This window comes from Dipodomys merriami, unplaced genomic scaffold, assembly GCF_024711535.1.
Source record: "Dipodomys merriami isolate MVZ:Mamm:240054 unplaced genomic scaffold, mDipMer1.0.p SCAF_11, whole genome shotgun sequence".
Lineage (NCBI taxonomy): Eukaryota > Metazoa > Chordata > Mammalia > Rodentia > Heteromyidae > Dipodomys > Dipodomys merriami.
The window spans coordinates 1,377,501-1,394,371 of NW_027202382.1; the positions used below are offsets into that span (position 1 = coordinate 1,377,501).

Here is a 16,871-nt window from a genome sequence, read left to right on the forward strand (position 1 = left end):
ATTTAGAGTGTTTTTTTTAAAATTTCTTTTTTTTTTTTATTCCATCTACACTTCTAGCCTATGGGGAGGTGCTGCCTACGTTTAGGATAGCTTCCTCTCCTTAGTTGATTCTCTCTGAAAACACTTTTATGGATGGATCCAGATTTCTTTATACATCTTCTAGAAGATTATTAGTACAACAAAATTGACAATCAGGATTAACCATTACACATACAGCAAGCCTGAGTTAGTCATAGATTTATAATGTGCTTTTGAACAAGTGCTATCAAGAAAATAAAAGAAATTTAAAAAATGCAAATTCCAAATTCCTATATTTACATTACACAGTTCAATTGATGTAGAGAAATCCTTAAACTTAGATTATCTTCAGTTATGTATGAATCACTATATTTCCTACTGAGTGTTCTTGTATCCTTAATTTTATAAAAATATGCCTCCTTCAAGAGCAGTAGTATAACTCTTCGAAAAATTAATTTATATACCAAGAAGTTGAACATGTGTTGTTGAGAAGGTATAGAGATCAAGAGATGGTACGGCTGGTGAAAGGAGAGGGGAAGGGTAGGTGAATACAGTTACAATACTCAATATACATATGTGAAAGTGGAACCAGCTATCTTGGAGGGTTTGGGTGGGGTTAGGAGACATAAGAAAGAATGATGGGGAAAGGGTGATATTTATTAAAATATCTTATACTCATAATTGATGCCCTTTAGTTTTACAACTGCTTAAAGATTACTAAAAAAATAATAAATATGTCTCCTGAATAGCAAATAATGCCCCAAAGTAAGGTAAAGTTATGGAAATCCTTCCAAGCCAGAGAGATAATATAATTTCTTAATTAAAGATAAGAAGTGAAAATTTTAGGCTTGTTGAAAGGTATTATGTCTTTTTAGTGAAAGTTGGGTGGCATTAAGGGAAAATGAATCAATCATTCTTAATTCAGTACTGAACTGGATGCACTCTGGGCATTTGTATTATTTTCTCAATGGCAGTTTCTTTGGAACCATATACCCACAGATAGCAACAGTTTACTATACTATTAAAATTATTTGACTTTTACTGGGTGCCAGTGGCTCATGCCTATAATTCTAGCCAATTCTAGCTTCTCTTTTCTGGAGGGGGCAGAGAGGGGGTTCTGATAGTGTTATGATTAGGTCTTCAATTTTATTGAGCTTCTAGACTGTTACTAACATAATGTTTCTTAGTTTTCTCTTATGTCTTTCCTTCCTCAGGAGAGATACAAAGACAAGATTTATGTGAAGGTAAGAGTATGCTTGTCTTTGGATATTTCCATTGGTTAGGTTCTAGTAAATCCCCATTAAACTGGCCTCTGATAAGCCAGTTTCACATAAGGGCTGGTCTTGTTTTAAAAAAATTCTCTGTATTTTAAAATGACCACGTTTTCACTTCCCTACTGGCAGCAGAAAGGGATTTTTCTTCTATCTTCTTTGTGACAGTGTTCTTATAAATAAAACTTACCAAGTGTGTACCTGTCTTCTTTCACTCAAGACTAAACTTTCCTGAACCTTTTAACTCTTGAAATATTTTATACTCATCCTCTGGTAGTTTGGTTATGTTTTCCTATCATGTCATTGGCTCCTGTTGAACTTTGAATGCTGGCCTTCCAATCTGGTTAATTCTTTGAATTTGCTATTTTTTTTGAGAGTATTAATACAGTTTGCCCATGACCTCAATTCTCTGATGAATCTTAGTTTAGCTTCTTCTTGTGTGAATAGAGATATGACTTCCAGCTTCCTTATATACTAGATTAGAAACTGTATATCCCATTATTAAGTTTGGTTGTTTCACTGAGTAATAATAAATAATTTTTATTTTTAATTTAAGTTTTATTATAAAAGTGTAGAGAGGGGTTACAGTTACATAAGTAAGGTAATGAGTACATTCCTTTTTGAGCAGTATTAACTCCTCCTCATTTTCTCCCAGTTTTCCCCCTCCTAATCCTCTTCCCCCTAAGTTGTAAAGTTCATTTCCAACATGATGTCTAGTGAATATCACTGTTGCATTGTTTTACCATTTGTCCCAACACTTCTTTGATTCCCCTTCTTGTCCACAAATTAGATAAACTTATACACACGACAAAGAGTAGAGAAATTAAAAAAAAAACAGTGACAACAGGGGGAATAAAACAAAAGAGAAAAAAGAAAGAAAAATAGTACAATAAAAAACTTCTTAGCCAGGTGCTGGTGGCTCACGCCTGTAATTCTAGCTACTCAAGAGGCTGAGATCTGAGGATCATGATTCAAAGCCAGCCCAGACAGGAAAGCCCGTGAGACTTACCTCTTATAAACCTCTAGAAAGCCGGGCGCTGGTGGCTCACGCCTGTAATCCTAGCTACTCAGGAGGCTGAGATCTGAGGATCACGGTTCAAAGCCAGCCTGGGCAGGAGAGACCGTGAGACTCCTATCTCCAATAAAAAAACCACCAGAAAACCGGAAGTGGGGCTGTAGCTCAAGTGGTAGAGTGCTCGCCTTGAGCTGAAGAGCTGAGGGACAACGCCCAGGCCCAGAGTTCAAGCCCCACGACCGACAAAAAAAAAAACAACAAAAAAAAAACCTCTAGAAAACTGGAAGTGGTGCTGTGGTTCAAGCTGTAGAGAGCTCACCTTGAACTGAAGAGCACAGGGACGGCTGCCAGTCCCAGAGTTCAATCCCCATGACTGACAAAAAACAAAAAAACCCCAAACTTCTTGGAGTTCATTTTGATAAGCATCATATTATATGGTCATATGTACATAGCTTCGGGCCATTGTGATCCTCTCTGAAGGATACCCTCCTTCGTTTCAGAGTGCAAATGCTTAGAGTGCTGTTTAATTAATCATGTCCAAGTGTAATTTTTGTCTTTTACTATACATTGTATTAACATGTAGAGTTATAGACAAACTCTAGTTATTACAAATGAGGAAAACCATGCAGCCTATGTTTCTTTGGGTCTGGCATACTGCATTTAAATTCTTTCCAAGTCTTTCTATTTCCTTACAAATAGGGCAATATAATTTTTTCTGATGGAAGCATAGAATTCCATTGTGTGTATAGACCACATTTTCTCGATCCATTCATCTGCTGCAGTGCATCTGGGTTGATTCCATATCTTAACTGTGCTAACAAAAATGCTGCAATGAACATGGTTGTGCTGATGACATTAGTGTGGTCTGGTTTGTGGTCATTTGGGTAAATGCCCAGGAGTAGGATTTCTGGTGCTGTGTTTAGTCTTTTGAGTTACCTCCATACTGTTTTCCAGAGTGGGTGAACAAGTTTACATTCCCACCAACTAAATAGTTTAAAAAATATTTTTATAACAAAATTTAATCTATGGAATTAAGTAGCCATTTGAGTGTCAATTTCTTTAGCTTAAGTTTTTACAGTATATCTGGCCAACTTGCTAGAAAGTTATTCTACTCACTTTTTTTTTTTTTTTTTTGCGCGGGGCAGGGGGTGGGGAGGTCTAATCTTGGAGTCTTTGTTATATAGTTAGCAGTTTGTAGGCAGCCCATTATAACAAAGACCTGAAGCCCACAAATACACTTAAATACACTAGGAAACAGGCCAGAGAGGAAAGAAAGAACAAAAACAATACCAACAAACCAATTCAGCTCCAATGGAGAGCTGAATTGGGATGCCATGATGACCAGACCAGAGACAAGCCAGGAGACATGATATAGGATGTGAACAAGAAGACACATGGCATGGTGTCTTACTCCTTTTTAAAACATGGTTGCAGAAAAACTTTCCTAGAAGTATAGTCTATTTGATAGAAATTTCTTTTGGTAAGACTGTCCTAGTAAGTGAGTGTTCCTTTGCTCAATCAGATAGAAATCATAAAAAGGTGCAGTTCTGTTCAGTTGTATGAGCTTTTAGCTCTTAGTGTTAGCAGCTTAGTGTCACTAGCTCTCAGCATTACCAGACATTAATGCTTCTAGCTCAGCCAAGGCTCCACTGCTGTACTTGTGAAATCATGAAATCATAATAATGCAAAGCAAAGCCATCGAACAAAGCTTTATTGGGATTTACATGGTAGCACAAGGAAATTAGAAAATGGGAAATTTTTTTCCCCATCCTGGCTCCCTGAGGATCTAAAGAATAAAGCTTCTATAGGCAAAATGGGCAGAGTGGCATAGATGCAGTCAGGTATTGATGGTAGTTTCTGCATCAGTTTTCCTAGTTCTTTTCTTGACTCTTGGCACTGGGGTTGGCCATGGATGCCATTTGCATATGGATGTTGGATTCCTCTGCACATGTGGAGGGGTAGGCCAGTACTACCACCCTAGGAGGCTGTAGGACAATCCCTGGCAAACCAGGGAGGAAGCTAGTGGCATCAGAGGAGTCAGTTGTAGAAGGAACAGCAGCTATCACCAGAGAAGTCATAACAATTGTTGCGGTAGCATCAGCATCAGTGATGGGAGCATCTGGAGAAGTGGCCATGGCAGATATAGTTGTGGTAACAAAGGTAGATGCACAGTGGCCCATGTGGCTGCTGAAGAAGCAGTAGGGGCAGTGGTTGCCCCTACATCTTCAGAAATAGTACAGTTGAAATTGAGGGAAGGAAAAAAAAATAAAAAATAAAAATAAAAAGAAATTGAGGGAAGGTGGTTGCTGCTTCAGCTGCAGATATGGCAGTGACAGTGCCCTTTCTGTTTTGATTTTTGCTCAACCTACACAGGTCCTGCAGGCCCCATATGTCTGTCTAACTCCACCTTAGCTCAGTGTTAGCTGTTAGCACAGCAACCAGCCTTGGGGCACAATTTGTATTGTTTTTCTGTAGTCTGGGCAGCTTTGGCCACCTGCGAAATTAACTCCGTCCAAGGGGGGAAAAAGTGAACAGGACCTCTCTACCTTCAAACAAAAGCAAGCACATAAACCTTAGAGGGTTGGGCCCTTCCTATTTTGTCTCAAGATTATACTTCAGATTTGTCACTGTTGGAAATGAGTTATGTCATGAATTTCTCTTCTAGATCTCACTCAATAATACAGATTTTGATAATGTGATTGCATTTAATTAAATAATTGTTCAAAATTTTTCTTCCTAGAAGACAGTTGTTATTTTCAATCACAGTTTTCTTATTCCTTCCCCTTTCTTCCTTTATCATTGTTTACTTCTCTGGTTTTTTTTATATTAAAAACTTGCCCATTTTGAAAGTAGGTCAGCATTAATAATAAATTAATTACACTCCAATACTGGCTGGTAGAGTTTTAGGTTGTATGCTGTATTACTCCCTTTTTTCCAACATCATACTATTATTCTCTTCTTACTCTGTAGTTTTCTCTTGCCCATTATTTGAATTATTCATTTCTTTGCTAATCCATAATAAAAAATTTGTTCCAGACATACTCTTGTCACCATTTATGGTTTTAATATGAACTTAAAGTCAGACTATTAAGAATTCATCTAGATAGGTTTTTTTTGGAAAGTTTCATAATGCTAAATTATTAAAATAATTTTTAACTGTATATTCCTATGTTCATTTGAAGTAGATCATTAGAAATTTATTTCATTAGGAAAATTTGTTGGCTTTTAGAATAATATTTTTTTAGAAATTTTATTGTAAAGGTGATGTACAGAGGGGTTACAGTTACATGTCAGGTAATAAATACATTTCCTTTTGAACAGTTTCACCCACTATGTTCTCTCCCAGTTTTTCCCCTCCCATTTTTCCTTTCCCCAAGTTGTATAGTTCATTTCCAACATAGTGTGTAGTGAATGTCACTGCTGAATTTGTTCACCCTTTGTGCCACGAGTAATACATTTTGAGTTTAATTTATTCTTTTCTAGAGTGAGTCTTTGTATAGCATTATTGATTATGCAACATAATATCACATAATACTAAAGAATTATTAGTATATAATATCTGATGAACTAAGAACCCATGTTATGCATTTTTACTTAGATTAGACCTATGTTTTTGTTAATAAATTACTGAGTTCATTCAAGTGCAGAACTTTACATTATTAAATGATCTCATGCACTAACTTGCCAGGCATAAGTTACCTTTTAGGGTTAATGTCTATTAGAGTTCCTTTTTACTAGGAACACCATTTTAAGCTTAGTAAGTTGGTTAATGTCCACTTTTTTTCTACAGTTTAAATAAATTCAAGAAGATGATAGTTATTTACACTTACTATTTCTTTACTGGAAGGATATGCCTATAGATGTTTTTGAAAGGGTCTTAGTGTTTATTATGTTTGAATTCATCACTCAGCAACAATCTCATCTGTAGATAAGTAGTTTGGAAGAGTATGTAGAGAGTTAATTGGAAAAACTAGGTATATGTACAAATGAATAATATAAGCAATATAGAAATTTAGAAATGGCAACTATTACACAATTCTGGGACAGCAGAGGAGATTTTTCATAGAGGATTGAAGAGCTAGGAGTTGAATATTCTTTGTTTTAGCAGTTGAGTTTTTTCTTCTTTTCTTTATTTCTTTGTTATTTTATTTTATTTTTTTTAAGACAAACTCTTGCTATATAGTTCAGGCTGGCCTGGAACTAAATTTTATTCCAGACTGGCCTAGATTATTGATCTTTTTGGCTCAGCATTCTGAGTGCTGGAATTATAGGTGTGTACTACAAACTGCTTAGTATTTAAGTTTTGAAGATGAAGATTTAGATGACAAGTAGAAAAATAGACTATGAATTATGGTTGGATTGTAAATTATTTTTGGACCATTTTTATGTATCTATTTTTATGTTGTTTAGTTGGTGTCAGATACATTTTGATATGACCTAATAATTAAAATTGGAAATTAAAAATGAAACTATTCGCACTTTATTTGTAAAGAAAATTCCTGAGCCTGAGTCATATGTGTTGGTGGGGAGAATGGTGTGTTGGGAACTTTTGAATATAGCCTATGACTTAGCAGTTTCTCTTGAATATTATGACCTAAAGAAATGCATTTTATTTCATGATCCTGTATATAAACACTATGTGAATATTTGAAATAACATATCTTTACTACATACAAGAAGGCTTAATTAAAATGTGAATTTCAAAATATTTAAATGAAATTAAAATTCCAAATTAAACACACAAGAACTTAGGAAATATTTTAATCTATCTAATATGTCTTTTTGCTTTTAAAGTTTATTCTTCTGTTTTCTCTTGCTAAGAATTTATATATAATTTTGATATTTTCTATTGTTTATTTGGTGCTAATGGAAATAGAACTCAGGACTGGAACTTGCTAGATTGGCACTGGAACCATTCTCCCAGCCTCCTTTTGCATTGGTTATTTTCAAGGTAGAGTCCCATTGTGTTTTGGGAGTGTGATTTTCCTACTTCTAAGACTCTGAGGATGAAAGGAACACATTGATGGGCCTAGTCATTGTCTTTTTCTTACCATAAGGATTATAGGCTAATACCATGGTGCTGTCACTGATTGATATGGAGTCTCTTGAACCTCTTTTTTTCCAGAGCTGTCTTTGAATCACTCTGTCCCAATCTCTACTTCTCAATTAGTTAGGATTACAGACTTGAGTCATTGTGCATAGCTGTATTTTATTCTTTAAAGGCTGATTAGATTACAAAACTGATTGTATGATCCATTTCTGTATTGCAGTCTATAGTTAAAAAAACTATTTGAGAGAAATTTTTGCTACTAGGTATCTGTACTCACAATTGTTCATAGCTGCATTGTTTTTAAACCTGTTTTCCTCAAATGAAAAACCATTGAAATATCTACTAACAGAAGACAGGTAAATATATTATACATATATATATATTAAACACCAAAGTTATTAAACCACAAATTTATCATCAATATGGATCAATTTGGGAAGCTATGTTAAAAAGGGAAATACAAAATATGTATAGTGTATTTAATTTATATTAAGTTAAAAATAAGGGTATACATGGCTTTACAATATAAAGAAGAGGAAAATATGATCCGACTTCAAGAAAATTGTTGCCTCTTACAGGGGTTAGGCGATGTAAGAGAATAAGGGAACATATAAGTAATTATAAAGATTATAGCAATTATGTTTCTGAGTTGGATACTGGTGTGTGCAGAGCTAATTCATTAACCTTTTTCTTTATTCTTTATCCATTTTCTAGACATTTTTTGCATATATCAAGTATCTACTAAACATTTAACTTTACCTTGTTCATTAAACTCAACCTATGTTTCATTCTATTTTTGGATCGTAACTCATTTTCACATCTTCCTTAAGGTCTTCCATAAAAGATAAATATGTACTATACAAAAATAAATTAGCTGAGTATCAGAAGCTTATACCTATAATCCTAGCTGTGCAAGAAGTTGAAATCTGAGGATCTTGATTTGAAGCCAGCCTGGTCAGGAAAGTCCATGAGACTCTTATCTTTCCAGAAATACCACAAGTAGAGCTGTGGTTCAAATGGTAGAGTGCGGGCCTTGAATAAAAAAAAGCTCAGAACAGTATGCCCAGGCCCTGAGTTCAAGCACTAGGGCATCTCCTTCCCTCCTCTCCCCCATGCCCCCAACCCCTGCCGCCAAAAAAATAAATTGTTATTAAGGATCTGAACATCAGCGCTAGTCCAGAGAGGAATGAACAGTCTCCAACACCACAAGATGTCTATCTTGCTGTGTGTGCTTTTTGGTTGGCAGACAGAGATGGCCGTGTTGAGTCTGATGTGGAGGTTTTAAAAAGTGTAGTAAGCCAGACAGTGTTAATTGAAAGAATGAAAGGATTAACAAAGAAAGTATTATGATAACAATGCTCAACAAGAAATGTACTCATTACTTTATTCATGTAACTGGAACACCTTTTTGCAGCATCTTTACAATAAAATAAAAATTTCTAAAAAAGAATATAGATTTTGGTTGTAGCATGTTAAGTTGAAGTAGCAGCAGACAGTCCAAATAGAGGTATCCTACATAAATTTACAAATGTGAGATTAGTGATAGTACTGGATTATTAATTGGATAGTCTTTCCCACAGAGGTAAGACTACAAGAGAAGAGGTAAGTTTTCTATAAATAGAAAAGAGAGAAGCTAATGATTGAGGCTTTAGTTATTTAGCTATGTCTGGATAGTAAGAAGAATTCCTAAAAATTGTGACAGTTTTAATATTCTATCTACAGAGCAAGGTATTTTTAGAACCCAGAATTTTTATTTATTTATTTATTTATTTATTTTTGTGCTAGTCTTGGGGCTTGAACTCAGGGACTTGGCGTTGTCTTTAAGCTATTTGCTTAAAGCTAGCACTCTACCACTTGATCCACGACTCTATTTCTGGCCTTTTAGTGATTAATTGGAAATGAGTCTTCCAAAGCTGGCATCGAATGCTGATCTTCAGATCTCAGTCTCCTAAGTAGCTAGGATTGCAGGCATGAACCACTAGAGCCCAGCTTCAAAAGTTTTCATTTTTAATGTTTGAAATGATTTATGCCTTCATGAAACCAGGATTGTTTTTCATATTTGCTAGGTAGGTACTCTGCCACTTCAGCTTTGGTTATTTTTCAGGTATGGACTTTTTTTTCTGCCCTGGCTGGTTTGGAATATGCCTCTTACTTAAACCTCCCAAGTGGTAGAGATGATGCTAGGTGTTTACTACCATGCCATACGTTTTTGTTGAGATAGGGCCTCAATAAGTTTTTACTTTGGCTCACCTTAGACCAAATTCTCCTGATCTCCTTCTGAGTAGGTGGGATTAAAGGCTTGAGCATAGTTTTTCTAAAAAAAAGTTTTCCAAAAAAGATTTATTTTTATTTTTATTTTTTATTCCTTATTTTCTTTCTTTTTAAATTTAATTTTATTAACAAGGTGATGTACAGAGGGGTTACAGTTACATATGTAAGTACATATGTAAGTACATTTGTTGTTGAACTTGTTACCCCTCCCTCATTTTTCTCCCACTTTCCCTCTCCCCAACCCCAAGTTGCACAATTCATTTCTATTATAGTGTCTTGTGAGTATTGCTGTTGCATTGGTTTGCCCTTTGTCCTTTGTCTCACCATTTTGTTGTTCCTCTTCCCTTCCCTAATTTAGATAAACATATATACAATCCCCAAGGTAGCAAAATCAAATACAATGAAAACAGAGGATAAATCACAGGGAAAAGGAAACACAAAAGAAAAAAGAAACCACATAGTACATTAAAACAACAACAACAAAGAAAAACTTCTTGTTTCTACATCTTGTTCAACCACTTTGGAAAGAAGTGTGGAGATTTCCTCAAAAGACTTAAACATAGAGCTCCCTTATGACCCAGCACTCCCACTTCTGGGGGTTTACCAAAATGATCACAAACAAGGCCATACTAAAGCTACCAGCAGAACCATGTTTATTGAAGTATTATTTACCATAGCTAAGATATGAAAACAACTCCAATGACCCTCAGTAGATAAATGGGTTAAAAAATGTATATATACACCATGGAATTCTATGCTTCCATCAGAAAGAGTGGCATCATCCCATTCATAAGGAAATGGAAAGACTTGGAAAAAATAATATTAAATGACGCAAGCCAGATCAGAAGAAACATCGATCACCTATTTTCTCTAACTTGTAATTATTAGTATATGTCTAGGATAGTCCTAGCAGATGAACAAAGTAGCTTAATAACTATCTATGTATGACCATATAAGATGATGCTAAGCCAAATAAAATTTAAATAAGAAAATAAGTAATTATTTAGCTACATATATGTTTTCATTATTATAATGTTTAGTAACATTTTCTTTTGTTTCACACATAAATTCTGAAAGTTTTAGAGTATTGTTCAGCATATGTGTGCTTCATCTTAAACTGATAAGTATTGTACTTGCACATTTTTTTGATGAAAATCTCTGAATGTGTCACAGGAAATGAGAATTGCGATCATAACTTTATTATGAAAACTAATCCTAATGGTGACAATTAAAAACTAAAGCTTATAATTTTTCTTAGACATACCAGATTACCAGAAATCTAACTTTTTTCACAGAGAGAATCAGTACTAAAACGGGAAATAAATGACCTTGTAAAACAGAAGATTGTGTTCGATGAAGAAAATGCTTTCTTGAGGAAAGAATTCAGTGACTTGCAAAAGAAATTTAAAGATAAAAGTCAAGAAGTTAAGGTGTGTTGACTTGTACATAGTTTTATAGGACTACTGCTTTGAAGTCCTGCTTTAAGCTTTGTCAGCCTTTGTGGCACAGAAAGTGACAGGCTTGGAGGAAAAATTGCCTGAGGCCCTGTTGTACCATACAGTTTCTCACATAGGAAAACTGATAAAGATGCTTTAAAGCTAAGACTCCAAGCTTTATAACTTTCAGATAAATAGTTAATGATGGAAATGGAGCTAAGAAAGTAGGAGTGTGAATAAGTGGCTTCTTGTAATTAGATTCTGATGGGACTGGCATTATTAATTGATAAAACCCAGGTCTGGGAGGATATGTCTGTGTGGGTCTCAAAAATAGCTGGGGACAGCATCAAAGGCAGCTTGATCAATTAATGGGCTCTTTGCAAATGTGTACTCATCAAAGCTGTCATCCAGTGAAAAAATATGACCCATCCACCTGCATGAAAAGAGGCCAATAAAAGTACACAGGTGACCTTGGCCATCAAATATAGAAGAAGGCTGCTGTGAGGGTAAAACTGCACAGTTTATATTTGCTGATTAGTTCTCACCTTTTTTTTTGTTGTTGTTTATCGGCCCTCGTGGTACTGTTCTACAGGACACTAAGGAGTGTGTACAGAATAAAGAGGAGCAAAGCAGACTGGTTATAAAAAATCTGGAGGAGCAAAATGAGAAATTAAGTACCTACTGCGCTGACCTGCTAAATGACCTGGAGAAACTGAGGAAGCAGGAGGCACTTTGGAGAAAAGAAAAGCAGACCATTGATACAAAAATAAAGGTATACAATGGGAATGGAATTCATGCTGTTATTCTAGATCTAACTTCTTATCAGGAGTTTAATACATGTAATTTTCTTTAACTAACAAGTTATATATTCAAATCCACCAGTGGGAACTAGCATTAATTTATATTCTTTCACTTAAGACCCACAGCTTTTTAAAAATTGATGTTGCAAAGCAGGAAACTGACTTCAAATAGTTATCCTAAAATGTAATCATTAAAAAATAAAAGCTATTGCATTTTGAAATGTATTTTGAAAAAACATTGAGAATTTAGTATTAGACTTTTAAAAATTAAGACTTAAAGTTATAAATGTAGTTCAAATTCATTGTAATATAGTTTTAAAAGTATTTTCTATGTTCTTTTAGAAAATATAGTGGAAAAACCCCTACAAAAATCCTTAAATATGCTCTTCTATGGGTCTATGATATTACTGCTTTTTTTTGCCTTAAAGGGGACTAGCAGCAATTTTAGTACAGGAAAAAAGTTACCATCTTTATAATCCTACTTCTGTTCTTGACCATGTTATCAAAATAATATTTCTCTTTTGCCATAGATTTTTATTGAAAAGAGCAGAAACAAAGTGAGTCTTATTAATGTGCACATAAAAAGGATACCTAATTTAAATAAATAGATGAATCTATATATGTAAAAATCCACAAATATATAGTTGACAAGATATTTTTGAATGTGTGCTATGTTCATGAATATTTAATTTAGGGAAGAAATATGTCTGAATATTTAAATCAATCCATTGAATTTTTTAAGGAAATAATATCTTGATGTCATACACTAAGAATGACTGAGCCATTGAATTAATTACATTTTAAAACACTTGTTTTATTATTTACTTGTATATTTTTATTTTTATGGTACTGGTTTGGACTGAGCTTCCTGCTTGCTAGGCAGATACTCAGTTGAGCCACACCCTAGTTTTTTACTTTTGCCTTTTTTAAAATAGGGTCTCATGTTTTCATCTACAGTCCTGCTTATGCCGCTCAGTAGCTGGGATTATAGACATGTATCAATCAACATATGCAGTACATTTTTTCCCTTACCAGTTACCCTTAAATACAACCAAAAATTTAAATCTAAACCTCCATTCTATGTCTTCTAATTGGAAAACTGAAGCTAATAATGCTCAGTGTCACTATTCAAAGGTATATAGTATTTTTTTGTGTGTGTGATGTTAGGGTCTTTGCTAATCCTCATTTTCTAAGTAATACAGTGATTTTTCTCTTTCAGTTCTGTGAAATTTTTGTTAATGAGATTTTAAATATTTGTGAATTTGTGTCAATTTTATTTTCTTTTATAATGTTTTTACTGTTTATATATGATAAAGTTTTTTTCATCCTAAAGTTTTTAATCTCTTTTTACATTTTGGGTTATGATGCCCACTTTTAATTAACACTGTTAATGTATGTAATTTAGTGATGGTGGTTCATGCCTGTAATTCTAGCTATTCAGGAGGCTGAGATCTGAGGATCATGGGCAGAAAAGTTCATGAGACTTTATCTTCGATAAACTACTCAGACAAAGCTAGAAGTAGTGCTGTGGCTAAAATGGTACAACACTAGCCTTGAGCTCAGGGACAGTACCCAGTACTCAGTACCCAGGTCTTGAGTTCAAGCCCCAGGACTGGCAAAATTTTTTTTTTTTAATTTTTTTTTTTGCCAGTCATGGTGCCTGAACCCTGGGCCTGAGCACTGTCCCTCAGCTCTTCAGCTCAAGACTAGCACTCTACCACTTGAGCCACAGCACCACTTCCAGCTTTTTCTGCTTATGTGGTGCTGAGGAATCGAACCCAGGGCCTCATGCATGCAAGGCAAGCACTCTACCACTGAGCCACCTTCCCAGCCCCTGGCAAAATTTTTTTAGATAATTTATTTTGTTTAATAATTTCTATACAATTTTCATTGGTTTCAAATTTTTGATTGAAGTTTCTCTTTTTAGTATTAGACTTAGAATTCAGGCCCTCATCAGTGCTATGCAGGCACTCTTAACTGAACAACATGAGCAACCTTTTCTTTGTGCTGGTTTTTTTTTTTTTTTGAAATAAGTTTTGCTTCCTGCCCAGGAGAAAGATTCTGTCTATTTTAGATTTACCACTGTAGATGGGATGACAGGTGCAAGTCTCTAATCCCAGCTTCTTCTCTTGAAGATAGTCTCTGTACTTTACTGTCTGGGCTCAATCATTCCAATATTAGCCTGGAATCCTGAAATCTTAATCTTGCATGAAGCTAGGATTACAGGAGCATGTCACTGCCCATCAGTGGGTTGAGAATGGGTCTTGTGAATTTTTCTTTCCAGGCTGTCCTCAAACCACAATCTTCTCATTCTCAGCTTCAGTAAGCTATGATGATTTTTTAGGTGTCTGACAAAAAAACAAAAATCTCTAAATTGAATAAGGTACTGTTGGTGCTAAGTTTTTAAAAAGTGAAACTGGGGTTTGAACTCAGAATCTGACAAGTGTTAGGTGCTCTACCACATAAGCCATGTCCCCAGTCTCCCTTTTTGCTCATTACTTTTTTCATAGGGTCTTGCATTTATGCCTGGCCTTGGACTGCAATCCTTCTACCTATGCCTTCTGCATAGTTGAAACCACGGGCACATGCCACAATGTTTGTTGGTTGAGATATAGTCTCACTAACTTTTTGATAGGAATGGTCTTGAACCATGATTCTTTGAATGCCTATCTTTCAAGTAACTGGGAGTGTAGGTATATACCACCACAATTCAGTCTAAATTTTTTAAGTGAAAAAATTAAACTATGACTTTTTGTATCATTTGATAGAACATATATATATATATATATATATATATATATATATATATGTAAAACCTTTTGTTACATTTAGTTGTATTATGTTTGATGTAATACAAATGCTCTAATTTTAGGCTTTTGAAAATGAATTAATTGAAGCCAAGAAAGAAATTGAAGTATCACAGAGTAAATATAATGCTCTATCTTTACAACTGGATAATAAAGAGACTGAACTTCTCCAAAAGGACATGGATATTACCCTTGTCCGGCAAGTATATTCAATTTTTAATTTAACATTAGGATATGTTATTAGTTATTCAATATGACATTTATGTTTGTTATTAGCATTTATAAATGTCAACAGTCTGTCTTCTGTTGTTATATATGTTTACACATTGAAATCTGAAATTGTGGGTATTATGATGTGAATACGCAACCTAGGAGAATTAATGACCCACAGGACTGATTGCACATAGTCCAGGAGTACCCTTGTTTCCAGTTTGTAACAAGGGAAATGAACTCATATATTGTTTCTTTTCTAAGCTTCTGACCGTGTGTTGTAATAGTAGTAGTAAGTGAGAAAAATGTGAATTTTGAACTTTTATTTTATGTTCTATATAGTTTTATTTATGAAATATTCTTTCTGCAATACTCCTCCTACTACTACTACTACAGTACTAGTAATAAGGTGGGATTGATTGAAAGATAAACATGATATACAACTGTGCTTTTATGTGTTATGAGAAATATGAGTACTACCTATGTAGTATTGAAATAAGAGCATGAAATAAGTGTTTATAAAAGTATATGATAATATTGATCAAGATGCATAAACTGACATGTTGAATTAAACACCCTTGAACAACTACTTGAAGATAATAAAATAAATAGAAGTTTATGAAAAATGTAATAATACCATTTTTTTTTTGGTCGGTCGTGGGTCTTGAACGCTGGGCTTGGGCTCTGTCCCTGCACTCTTCAGCTCAAGGTGAGTGCTCTACTGCGTGAGCCACAGTGCCACTTCCAGTTTTCTAGTGGTTTTTATTGGAGATAAGAGTCTCTCAGGCTTTCCTGCCCAGGCTGGCTTTGAACCGTGATCCTCAGGTCTCAGCCTCCTGAATAGCTAGGATTACAGGTGTGAGTCACCAACGCCCGGCTAATTTTTCTTAGTCCATTTTTATGAAAATCTTTATAGAAGTTTACAGGTTAAAGGGCCCTGATATATACATTCTTTTAGTAACAACTAGGCTTTGTGGGTTTTTTTTTCAGGTTTAATGGAAAAATAGGCTTTCTGATGTGAAATTGAAGGAATTAAAATCTTAGACCATTACTATTCTTTTAAGAATCACTAATAAATACTATCTTTCCAAAACTTAAAAAGATGATATGATAATCTTCGGAAGATAATCGTTTTATTATTTATTTATAATTCTTTTTTATTTTTAGTTGGTTTTGATATCCTGGTATGTATTGGAAAATAAAACATTAATTATAATAAGTCCACTTCAATATGTTTGTTTTTTTTTTTTTGTCCAGTCGTGGGGCCTGAACTCTGGGCCTGGGCGCTGTCCCTCAGCTCTTCAGCTCAAGGCGAGCGCTCTACCACTTGAGCCACAGCACCACTTCCGGCTTTTTACTTTTTGCTTATGTGGTGCTGAGGAATCGAACTCAGGGCCTCAGGCATGCAAGGCAAGCGCTCTACCACTGAGCTACCTTCCCAGCCCGTCCACTTCAATTTGTATTTTGAAATTATAGCACTTACTGCTTCTTGTATAATTGCATGTTCACAAATGTTTCGTCCTAATTCTACATTTTATTTCTGTGCTCATTGCTGAACATTTGATCATAACATACCATGCTACACTTTTTTATTTATTTATGAGATTATCATTACAGTATTTAGCCATGTAACTTATTATAAGAAGTAGAAAGCATGAGTGAAAGTGACATGTGCCAGGCTATGGCAGATACTTTAAAGGAATCATTTAGTTTATCTTTGCTTTACCCATTGCCAGAGGTGTGGTACATTTCGAGTATAGGCTGCTATTCTACTTTTCTGTGTCTTGGCTATCAAACTTGTTTTCTGCAGGGGAATTACTAAGTATCATTGTAAAAAATAATCACTGGATTTATCTTTTAGCAATACAGTAATTTTCAGACATCTTAATATCTGTCTTGCCATGGGAAGAAACACTTTATTCTCAGCAATTCTTTCTTAGCTCAACCTAGATTTTCCTTTATTTATTAGATGTATGTCTAGAGAAATTTCTCA

At 34.7% G+C, this 16,871-nt stretch overlaps 1 protein-coding gene across 10 annotated transcripts in view; it reads left to right on the plus strand.

Annotated features, from left to right (window-relative positions):
* Cntln (centlein) overlaps positions 1 to 16,871 on the plus strand; it is a 199,432-nt gene that overhangs the window by 36,539 nt on the left and 146,022 nt on the right. For 7 of the 10 annotated variants that reach the window (XM_070007817.1, XM_070007750.1, XM_070007757.1 and 4 more), the window contains 4 exons: positions 1,233 to 1,262; positions 10,921 to 11,055; positions 11,654 to 11,833; positions 14,734 to 14,867. In XM_070007817.1, coding sequence (XP_069863918.1) covers positions 1,233 to 1,262; positions 10,921 to 11,055; positions 11,654 to 11,833; positions 14,734 to 14,867 — 479 coding nt within the window. The remainder of the gene's footprint in view (positions 1 to 1,232; positions 1,263 to 10,920; positions 11,056 to 11,653; positions 11,834 to 14,733; positions 14,868 to 16,871) is intronic. The other 3 variants (XM_070007764.1, XM_070007770.1, XM_070007777.1) reach the window with 2 other exon arrangements.